The sequence below is a fragment of the Balaenoptera ricei genome, chromosome 1 (assembly GCF_028023285.1).
Source record: "Balaenoptera ricei isolate mBalRic1 chromosome 1, mBalRic1.hap2, whole genome shotgun sequence".
NCBI lineage: Eukaryota > Metazoa > Chordata > Mammalia > Artiodactyla > Balaenopteridae > Balaenoptera > Balaenoptera ricei.
The window spans coordinates 113094722-113106129 of NC_082639.1; the positions used below are offsets into that span (position 1 = coordinate 113094722).

Here is an 11408-nt window from a genome sequence, read left to right on the forward strand (position 1 = left end):
CCCCGGGCGGGCGGGAGGGACGGGACGCGGTGCAGTGTTGTTCTCTCCCCCGCCAATATTGCACTCGTCCCGGCCTCCGGCCCCCTCGGCCCCCCGGCCTCCCCCTCACCCCGAGCGGGGCAGCCCCAGCCCTCCTGGCTCTCGATCCCGGCTGCTCTAAGATAGACTGGAGTGTCGCCGCTGCCACCGTGAGTAAGTGGGGCTGGGAGGACTTTAGCCATCCTCCGACCACCACCCCATCCTTCACCTAACCTCCGTCCTTCACCTAACCCCCGTCCAGCACCTTCCTCACCGTGCCCCAAACTCAGCCAAACTTCCTCTAGATCTCTAACTTCCATTCTACTAGTCCTCTCCCCGCCTCAGGTTTTTTCCTGCTCCCCACACTATCCCGGCAAAATCCCTAAAATAAGTAATTGCACTGGCTTAGAAAACAATTGGAACTTTATGGCAACGTGCTGTTGTCTTTCCTGGCGTTAATGCCTGAGAAATACCCCTCGAAAACTTCTCATGTCCTGAACAGTGGGGTCACCACCCCTCTGGGGCTGAACTGATGGGTGCCAGAGGAGGTTCTGTGTTTGGCTGAGGGGCTGTAAATTAGACCCCAGGGTCTCCAGGATGGACCCCAAGGCCTGAGGGTCTAAAATCAGGATTCTGAAGCCGGTGGCCACCTCTTCACACTCTTTCCTGGAGCAGCTGCCTCCGGAATGGCTCAAAGTCCTCGGGCACTGTGTCTGAGAAAGGAGATATGATTAAGGTCAGAAGAAGTGACTCCCATGAGGGCAGGAGAGGTCAGGCTGATCTCCGTCTGGAGCCTCACCATTGCATCGATACTGGAGATTGGACCAAATGATGTTTTCTTGGGAGAAGCAGAATACACCAAGACGCCCCCCTCGCATGGATGTGTCAATGATCACCCCAGAATCGGCCACTAGCTGGGAACCCTCATAAAGCTTCACCCTGTCCAGGATAGGGGTGTCCATTGGTGCTAGGGTGCCAGTGGGCACTGTGCCACCATGACCTGGCCCTGTTCATCCCCAACCCCCCTTGGGCTCACCAGGCCTGAGAGAGAAGGGAGGTGGGGAAAAGGGAGGAAGGAAAGGGGAGGGAAGGGGGGTGCTTTTCTCAGGCCTGGGGCCCCTGGCTCTTTGTCCAGCCCCCTTTGCATCTCAAAGCACCAGCCGCATTCCAAGCGAGGATTGAGTTGCCATGACGATGAGTACAATGGGCTGGGGGGTGAAGTCACCCGCTTCCCAGGCTCTAGTCCACCCCCCCCATCCCCTGTCCTGGCGCCCCGCAGCCCCAGGCACCTTAAAGGGGAACCAACCCAAGTCCCTGCACTCTGGGCTCTTGGCCATTGCCCCTCCCTTCCCTGTCATCCCCACCAAATAGGAAATGCAAAGTTGTGGACAGAGTGCTGAACTGAGAAGCCTCAGCCTCGCTACTAAGAGGTGTGGAGTCTGGGTTTCCGTTAGCTCTTCTGTAAATGATGATCCCTTCCAGGTCAGACACTTTGATGAGGCAGGTTCTGGGCTGTACCAGTGATGGTGCTGGATGTGATGTGCCTCTCCACAGACTGGCCTGGGGTTTGGAGGCTCCCAGACGCACCCTCATTTTACAGAGGGGAAAATGGGGCACAGAAAAAGAAGGACTTGCCCAACATTGCTTATAGGTTCTCGGCAGCACCAGCACCAGAGCCCAAGCTGCCTGGTGTTAGGAAGAAAGCAGGGCCAGGACAGCGAGTCTGTGGTGAGAGGGGAGGTAGAGAGAAGTGGTCCCAGTCCGGGCCCAATGGCACCAAGACACTGAGTAGAGGGGAGGTCACTGGGGAGTCCCAGCTAGAGGTGAAGGAAAGGCTGGGCCTGGGGTCCCTTGGGAGGGCTCAGCCCCTCCCCTCACCGAATGTAGCCAACTTGAGGCCGGTGCAGCAGCTGCCAGCGGTAGGAAGTCTTGTCACGCCAGCCCACATTTCGTGGGTCAGTCCACAGCAGCCGTACCTGATCAGGGGTGTGACCTGTATGCCACAGGGCATTCCTGAGGTGCTCGCCTGGGCCAGACACTGATGTCACTGCCTAGGGGGCATCGGCAAACACAGTGGGTCAACCACAGGACCCGACCAAGGGAAGACAGCAGGTTGGTAAGTGCAGGTGGAAAAGGGAGTCAGGAGAATATTCTGGAGCCCTAGGGAGCCAACCTCCAGGCCATATGTCTGGGTAAGAGGGTTCCCCCTACTCAGGCAGTTGGGGAGGCCCCAGGGTTGGTGGGGGAGCCTTTGGGAAAGGGCCCTGGATTGGGGAATCTGGGCAGCTGCGGGACCTTGAGCTGTAGCCCGGGCTGGGCAACAGCCCGGAAAGGTGTGGCCTGCCAGTAGGTCTGCTCCGTTTGCTTCCACATGACCACGTAGAAGCGGCCGCTGTCCTGATAGCTGAAGAGAAAGCCTGCGTAGTCATCATCAGTCACTGTGTTCACATGGAAGGTGCCTTCAAAGTCCACACCATTGAAGGCTGTATATCCTGGGGGCAGGTGGGTGGGTGGGATCAGAGTCAGGGGCAGCAAAGCTACTGATGCCCATTGTGGGGTGGGGATGGGAAGGGATGCCTGCCAAATGTGTGGCTCCATCCTCTGCCTGTAGGGCCCCTCCATTTGGAAGTCATTGAAATTGTTGAATTGGGTGTCCCTTACATACCAACTGCCAGGCCGGGGTCACTGTTCATGGTCTGAACGATTTCCATGCCCTGGTGGTATGCAGTAAAGACAAAAGCCCTGGTCCAGGTGTGCTGCCCTCCTTAGGCCCTGCTTGCTAGTCTGGCCTGACAGCACCCGCCCAGCCCACTGCCCTAGTACCTGGTTGAGCACGACCCAGTTTGGGTCAATCTGAGCGTCACCCTCAGGATCCAGGACGACGGTCTGATAGGCCCGAAAATCCGTGAGGGTTACCTCTGCACTTTCAGGGCACACATCCAGGGGGTCAACTACTGCATCATTGTCAAAATCATCCTCACACACATCACCAACGCCATTGCCTGGGCAGGGTGAAGCCAGGTGCTCAGGAAGGCCCTGGCCACTGCCAGTAGCCAACACTACCACCTCTCGGGCCTTGAGATGTTGACCTCTCTCCACCACCCTGCCTTCCCTCACTCCCCAGCAAGGCCTGCCACTTCTCCCTGAGCAAAGCCCATGCCAGCCCAATCCTCTGGGGACTCCAGCCTTACCATCTGAGTCCTTCTGATTGGGATTAGGTACCAGGCGACAGTTATCAGGACCAGGAGGCACGTAATCTGGGACACCATCATTGTCATCATCCCCATCACACTCATCTCCAAGTCCATCATTGTCTGAGTCCAGCTGGGAGCTGTTGGGCAGCTGCGGGCAATTGTCCTTAGTGTCCTGATGTCCATCGCCATCACTGTCCAAAAAAGAGGCACCTAATAAAGGCTTTTAAAAGTGCCACATCCTTCCCCACTCTTCTGCTTAGGAGTCTCTCTGGGGTTTACCCTCCATTCAGCCAGACCCCTTGCAGTCAGCCAGATGAGGTGAAGGTCCAGCAGTAAGAATGGAAGGTAGACTATGGGAATGACCTGCTACTCGATAGTAGTGGAGAGTTAAAGTTATACCCTAGAGGGAATTGAAAACATACTAGAGGAAAGTAAAGTATCCCCTAACCTTCCATCTCTTGGCCAAAACCCTACCTGTCTTCATTGGTGTCACAGACATCCCCCACCAGGTCGCTGTCTGCATCTGTCTGAGAGAGAGGGACCTGTTCTCACCATCTCCTCTTGATAACTCTAAAGAGGGTGACCTGACCACTTCCCATCCAAAGGGCTGGGCTTCATCCACCAGTCATCCCACCCCTTCCCTGCCCTCTCCATTCCCCTGTACCTGGGTGGGATTGCTCATTTCAGGGCAGCTGTCGCAAGCATCTCCCACCCCGTCCTCATCCCTGTCTGTCTGCAGGGGGTTGGGGACTTTAGGGCAATTGTCCAATCCATTGGGGATGCCTAGAAGATATGCAGGTAACACAAGGTTATCACTAGAACGTATCACTCTGTCTTCTAGGTTGGTGAAAGCCCTGAGCTCTATCTCCCATCCAGAGGACAGCTGGTCAGGAAATCTGCCTGTAGCTTGTCTTATCCTCTTGCCCACTCCCTGCCTAACCCCACCCCCTCCCTCACGTTCCCACTAACATCTGCCACAGGTAATCTCTCACCCAGGCTGACTTCCCCCAAGCATTGCCCTTCCCGAATTCTCAGCCTCCCCGCTTCATTCCCACCATATCCAAATTCTTAGAGGTCTCCCAGCCACCCCCTCAGCCCCAGGCCTGCACCATCCCCATCCACGTCGTTGTCACAGGCATCCCCTTCCCCATTGCCATCTGTGTCTTTCTGGTCATTGTTGGGAACGTTGGGGCAGTTGTCACAGGCATCACCAAATGAATCTGTATCTGAGTTTTGCTGGTCCTTGTTGGGAAACAGCCGGCAGTTGTCCTGGGGTGGGAGGGAAAGAGTCAGGCCTCCCTTGAACCACTGGCCACCTTCCTCATCCCTGTACCCTTGTCTCCAATCACCACTCCTGTGATGGCCCACCTGCTTGGCTCCATCCCACCCACCCAACTTCCCTGTAGTCCACCTCATCGTGGGCACCAGGCTTATGGCTCCCTAACGTGGAGTATTAGGGCCCCTCCTCAGGAGCTGCCAGTGGCCAATGGAGGACAGGGTTATGGGACAAGGCAACAGCGTCACAGAGAAGCTGGAAAGGTCAGGAGCCACCTCAACATTCTTGATCCCGTCCCCGTCAGCATCATCATCACACTGGTCCCCCACACCGTCGTTATCAGCATCTTCCTGCCCAGAGTTGGGTGTCAGAAGGCAGTTGTCCTAAAGTTCAGGGGGAGGAAATGGATGAGTTCTGTCCTATCTCAGCCTGGGGTGCCCCATCCTGCTCACTCGCCCGCCTGCCCCCTGCACCTGCTTGCAGTGTTTATTGTTGTCCATGCAGGGCAGCGCCTGGTCCGGGTAGCCATCGATGTCCGTGTCGGGCCCACACACGTTCCCGTTCCCAGCCCAGCCCACATTACACTGGGGCAACACAAAGGGTGGGAGTTAGTGGTCTGGGCTGGCTCCCCACACCCCACCCTCTCCAGGCTCTCTTTTCACCAACCAGTTTCTGGGCCCGGGCCCACCTCCCTTTCCCATGCAAGCCCCCATACCAGTCCCTAAACATGGTCACCAGCCCTACCCCTTTCCCCAGACCCCCCCCCCCCTTTTCTTCCAAGCCCCAGGCCTAGCTCACCGAGCAGGACACTGCACCATTGCGTTCAAAGAGACAGTGCGCGTGGACATGGCAGGGGCTGTGGGTCGGGCTGTGGCAGGTCCGGGCTGGGAAGCAGCCCTGGCTCTGGTTGCCCAAGAAGCCCAAGCGACAGGGACCACACTTGAAAGAGCCCTAAGAGTAGGGAGGCAGTGTCTCAGGAAGGAGGGTCAGCCCACCACGACCAGCAACATCCCCATCCCCTGATGGGTGTAGGAGGGACCCTCACAGCTAACAGGCCAGGTCCATTACTTATCTCCTTTAGGTTCTCCTGACAACCTTTCAAGGAGGGTAATAGCCCCATTTCTCAAGCGAGGATGCTGAGGCTCAGAAAAGGTAAATAACTTGCTAAAGGCCATGGCTAGTAAGAGGCAGGATCGGAATTCCAAACCGGGTCCGTGTTGAACACCTACCACATGTAATGTCCTAGGGAAGGAGGAGGGGAAGCAGGAAATCTGAAGAGGGGGTTGCACATTCCCACCACCCAGACACTCAGGTGTTCAGCTCACCACAGTATTGGTGCAGATGGAGTTTGGGTCGCAGCCACCATTGTTACCATCATTGCATTCATCAATATCGTTGCAGACCTGAAGGGGCAGACTTTGGGTAGAACCAGACCTACGGTGGGTCTCCTCAGGTACAGGAGAGAGCACTGGTGTGGCCTTATCTTTGAACATGGACATGAAGCCCAGACCCAAACCCAATGCAAAGCTGGCAGATGAGCCAGGAGCCTCATCCCATTTATCCCAAGGGCTCCACATCCAACCCAGAAGCCCTCCGCCCCTGCAAAGCCAAGATCTTTTGTCCACGGACTCTACCCAACCTGACCTGTTTGCTAGCCCGGGCATAGTCGATGCCCACACCAGACACCCGTGTGCCTTTGTAGCCTCGGGGACAGGCTTCGCAGTGGAAGCCAGGCATGGTGTTGACACAGCTGGAGCCCGGGAAACAAGGGTCCGCGTGAGCACACTGGGGACCAGATGAGAAGAGGTCAGGCCCCTGCCTGTGATCCCAGGACCACTGCTCCTGGTCTCCCTGTTTGCAGGCCTCCCCTCCTCAACCTCATTTATGCTCTGATCCCACCCCCAGCCTCCTGTGGGTTCCCTCCTAGCCAGCCCTCTCAAAATGCCCCTGCCACTCTCCCAGCTCCTTCCCTGCGTGGCCCTGCAGTCTTTGTCCCAGACCTGTCTCCCTCCTTTCTCATATGTCTTTTCTGATCTCCAGCCTCTTCTAAACCCCAGGTTCCTCTGCTTCTGACCAACATTCACCCCACCTTCTTGGGCCTCTCCTAACTCCCTCACCCCAGCTTTCTGTGCCCTTCCAGAAAGGGCCCTCACCCACCTCATTGATGTCTGTGCAGTGGGTGCCATTGCCCTGTAGGCCAGGGGGGCAGGGCCCACAGCGGTAGCCGGGGTACTCGTACACTTCCATGCAGTCCACGCCTCGGAAGCAGGGGTTGGGGCTGCAGTGGGAACGCTGTTCATGGAAGCCTGGGCAGGGGGGCGGGCACAGTCAGAGTTACCTAGAAGTCACCATTTAATTCACCAGAAGTGGAGGCCAAAGCCCTGGGGTGGGGAGCACACTGGTGCCACCTGGAGCCCTCCCCTACTCTCCTACTCACCGCACACCTGACACTCCATGATGGTGTTTCGGATCAGGGACATTTCTTTCACCTGGTAGACAGAAGGATGGGGCGGAGTCAGTTCTTGGCATCTGCCACCCCACCCCAGAATCAGCGCCACCCTTCACCAGCCCACTAAACCTGGTCTCGGATGTCATCCCGCAGCTCTACCAGGATCTGGTTGAAGAGGGTGAGTTGGGTGACCAGCGCCTTGGTCTGCTCCCCTGTCAGGGTCCAGGGTGCAGAGAGGCTCAGAACTGGGGCACCAGCCCCGGCCCCTCTCTGGGTAATAAGCCAGGTGCTGCCACTGCTGCCCACTCATCTTTAAACCCCACCCCATTCCTGGCTGAAAAGGACTTAGTTTCAGGCAGCTGCTCCTCCTCCCCATCCTCATGCCCTTTCACCTCAGCGTGGCCTACTCACCTAGGATGGAGTGGAGTGCGTTGGTCACTAGAGAGGACAAGAAAACACAGAGGGTGGAGATGTGAGGAGGGGCCTGGCTGGTGAGGAGGAGGAAGGAGGGAACAGGAACAAAGGGCTGGAGTCTTGGAATAAAGATGTGGTGTCGAATGGTAGGAGGGCAGTGGTGATGCGCAAGCAGCACCTGCTCCTTCCACTGGATGAGGGGCCCTCTAAGGGAGCTGCCTCACAGATAGTCGAAACCCAAATCCTCCTGTTCCTAGGCATGGTAGTGGCAGAAGGGATCCAAGTGAGAGGTGACCCAAAGCAGGGCCAGGGCCCCAGTACATTCTATTTCCTCCCTCCCAAGCTTCCACCACAAGAGCTCTTTGAAATATCTGGGAGACGTGGATATTTTATTTAGGTAAGAGCCTCTGAGCATCCCTGTTAGAGAGACCAGGCAGATGGGCAACGCTTAGGGAAATGGCTGGTAGGTGACAGATGCCAGTGGAAGCTAAAAAAGACCCAAGACCCTTAGCTCAGTCAACCAAGAAAGACCAAGCAGCTAACTTCCTCACCCCCACTCAGAGTTCTTCAGAGTTATATTCTTTTTTTGGATCATTTTATTTTTCTGGCCACCCTGGTAGGTGGGATGACCTTAACGGAGATTTTTTTGACCCACACCTCCTGCTGGGATGGTATTATTTGGAGATCATAGAGTCAGAGGTGAAGGAGATTTGGGGTCACAGAGTCAGAAGCCCCAGGAATAGGTGAGCCGAAAGAACTGCTGTTAAGGGGGAGGGAGGTCAAGAGGATGGGAGGGACCAAAGATCACAGGACCCGGGGTCCAGGATGTCAGCTAGCAGAAGTCTGTGTTACCTGCACTGTGGATAGACTCATCCCCCTGGAACGGACACTCACTCAGGGCTCCGACCCGGGCCATGGACCCGCCCAGAATCATTTTCATAGATTCCACGAAGCCCTGGGGGGACAGAAACAGAGTGGGGTGGGAGGACCTACCAATTCTTCCTCCCACCGGTGCAAACTGTTTCACAGACACTCAGGGGGTCCTCCTTTCCTGCTCACCTGCATCCTCAAATAAGCCTTCTGTCCCGTCCTAATCTCCAGCCCACTGACTTCCGCTGGAGGAATGGGGGCCAGGGCCGGAAGGCCAGCATGCTGGTCGCCCAGTTTGCAGTCCACATAGAGCTGCAGGGCAGGGCTGGGTCTGGACGGACCTCGGAGTCGCAGGAGAGCCGTGTGTGTGCGCCCGTCAGCCAGGCCTGCTTGCTGTAGGTTCACTGCATGGACTTTGCCATCCTCCCGCTGGTACCGCACCAACACTGCCCAGAAGGGGAGGTCAGTATGTGCACTGTCCCCCATCCCGTCTCCCAGCTGAGAGACAGGATGGATCAATTCTTCTGAATACCACATCTCTAGGGCTATCACTCCTTATCCAGCTATGTATCTCTCAACACCTTGTACGTAATAGGTACACGAAAAATATTTTCCAAATTGATTCAAAGACTAGGACTTTCTTAGTCTTCAGTGTCATCAGATCACTCTCTCCCCTGCTAGGGTGGCAGCTGGTTCCATACCCACTGAACCGTCCCAGTGATCTGAGACAGTTCAGATCCCTGGGACACAGCGATACCACTTCTGGGGCACAGGGACATGCCTCCCCTCCCCCCAGGCATTCCCACATACAACTCCCATTCCTACAGATGCCTCACCCTATTGTTTGGGTGCCTGGCCTCCTGAGGCACCTCCTAAGTGCCAGGTGCCCCTGGTGCCGGGACACAGCCTGATGGGTCCACGGTCCCCACTGGAGCCCAAGGAGAATTAAGAGGGATCTGAGAGTGGGGATGAGGAAGAGTGCTCAAAGGGGTCACCACGGCAGGAAAGGAGATGCCCACCAGTCACCTTTGTTGATCTTGCCCACAACAGAGGCCTCCAGCCATCGTGTGTTGTCTTGGCGAGAGTAGAGGCCGAAGAGGACACCACCCTGCTTGGGGGGCAGGCGGAAGGTGGACAAGAGATAGATGTCCCCAGCAGTGAGCAGGGCTGTCCGGATCTTCTCCACCACAGCTACCATCTGCCGGGACTCGCCCACAGTCAGCAGGTCAATCACTGGTCACGCAGGGATGATCAAGGTCAGACCCCTGTCAAATGCTAAGGCCTGCTCTCTCCTCTGAGCCTTCGGGGGTGGGGCATCCTTCATCACCACCCGATAGTGTTAGTCACCTCCTCGAAATTCAGCCCTTGTCGCCATCAGAGGACAAGGCATTGTGCCTTCCTTACTGCCACTCTGGGAACCAGTAGGCCTGAGGCTCACTTCGAAATACAGAAACAGCACCCCGCAAACTTGAGATGCTCCCACCAGGTGGCGCAAAGGAGTCACTGTGCTGATCCCAGGCAGGAGTAGCACCTGGTGCCCACAGCACAGAAATAGGAAGACAGATTCTCTTTACCCGGCTGGGTTTGGCTCATTCCACACCCTAGTGCCCCTCCTCCCATCCTGGGGGTTCAGCACGCTCGCTCTGGATGAAAACAGCTGCTCACTGAAGGATCCGACCCTCCTACTGTCTGGCTCTCTCCTACAGGAACGTAGGACCCAGCTCCTCTGCCTCCTGCGTCCTGGCCAATCTGTGGTTTCCCTTCCAGCCAGCAAAGAATCTGTGCCTGTGTCATCTGCTCCAGCTACCTCTCCCACAGCCACAGGCCCATCCTACCACCAGACCTCCAGGAGGGCCCAGACCTCTCGGTCCCCACCCCCCCATCCCGTTCTTAGGCAGCCAGGAGCCCAGGGGTGAAAGAAGCCACCTTTGAGCTGCTCTCCCAAACCCTGGGGTGCCTGGGGATGCTCAGACACCAACCCAGCCAGGCAGCCCTAGCTAGCATCCAGCTCCTGAGTCCTCTGCCCTGGCCTCATGCTGACCCTGGCCAGCTCCCACTCATCCACCACCTTCTGGTGTCAACTCCTCCCCACAGGGCCATAATTTCATCAACTCTTCTCTCTGATTCAGTGTCAGGACTCTCCCCTCTCCTTTTGCCCACATGCTCCCTGCTATTAAGCTGGGGGCAAATGGGGAGGAGGCAGAGAGGGGGCTAAGAAGATTGGTACAGGCTTACCCTGCAGGTCCTGACTGGCAGATGTGAAAGTGCAAAGGAGGAGAAGAGCCAGGGCCCCCCGAAGTTCCTGCGTCTCCATGCCGCTCAGCCGGCTCACTACCCCTGGCAGGCAGGCGGCTGGGAGGGGAAAAGGCTAGGCGGAGAGCAGGAGCGGGGGGGCGGAGGGACTGGAAGGGGGAGTTGAAGGGGGGGCCGGCAGGCGGTGAGGGGGGGCTGAAACAAAGAGCTGCCAATCACCCTGGAGGCATACCCAGCTCCGGGAACCAGGGGCACTGGGGAAGAGTCCTGGAGGCCTCCTTGCCTCCTGCCTCTCCCTAATGGTGCTCTCCCCCAGGTGCCTCCCTCTCTCCCGGCATCTCGCTGTTGGGGGCTGCTACCGAACGCTACTGTTTTCTGGAAGCCACAGTTGGGGAAGGCAGGAACCCTTGGCGGGGCAGTGCCAGACAGTGGGCATTATTCCACAGCTGGCATGAGAGAATTCCAAGGGAGTGGCCGAAACTAGCTCGCTGTAGCGCCCAGGGGATGGCCGCATGGCATGAAGTTTGCTGCTCGGATAGAGCAAGTGCTCTTTATTAGGGTGGGGGGGGCCCCATGACTTGTGCTTGCGCCTCCGTTTTTCCCTCATTCCTAGGAAAGCTTCGAGTCTGGAAGCGTCCGCTGGGAACTGGAGGGAGAGTCTAAAACAGTGGTCAGTGAGGTTGAAGAAATCAGGAAAGAGGAAAGGGACACCAAGGACAGGAGTAGACCAAAGGACAGGCCAGGGGCCGGGGGCCAGACTGGGAACACTGGGGGTACCGGCGGACAGGCCGTGACCCGGATGAAGCAGAGGGGCGCCTCTGTTCCCGTTACCAAGGCAACAGCCCGCGAGCCCCACCTCCCCTCCCCCCACTCAGGCCCCAGCCCTGCCTCGCTCCGGCCGCCGCCACCGCCCCTGTTTTGTTTCCATGGCGAC

At 57.2% G+C, this 11408-nt stretch overlaps 1 protein-coding gene across 4 annotated transcripts; it reads right to left on the reverse strand.

The window, feature by feature from the left end:
* Positions 1-423: 423 nt before the first annotated feature.
* On the reverse strand, positions 424-11296 carry THBS3 (thrombospondin 3). Of its 4 annotated transcripts, XM_059933037.1 has the most exons (23): positions 10457-11296; positions 9248-9454; positions 8411-8667; positions 8204-8306; positions 7349-7375; positions 7067-7149; positions 6926-6977; positions 6646-6794; positions 6133-6273; positions 5814-5891; positions 5287-5439; positions 4962-5072; positions 4764-4871; positions 4322-4481; positions 3877-3995; positions 3687-3739; positions 3210-3403; positions 2842-3020; positions 2684-2732; positions 2314-2510; positions 1897-2069; positions 818-957; positions 424-731 (listed from the first exon to the last, which is right to left on the reverse strand). In XM_059933037.1, exons 1-23 carry the CDS (start codon positions 10533-10535, stop codon positions 673-675), a joined length of 2871 nt encoding a protein of 956 aa, XP_059789020.1. In that variant the 5' UTR covers positions 10536-11296; the 3' UTR covers positions 424-672. The 4 variants fall into 4 exon arrangements, with proteins under 4 accessions (XP_059789020.1, XP_059789047.1, XP_059789030.1 ...); XM_059933064.1 differs by lacking the exon at positions 7067-7149 and having other exon boundaries at positions 6933-6977; XM_059933047.1 differs by lacking the exon at positions 818-957.
* Positions 11297-11408: the final 112 nt, after the last annotated feature.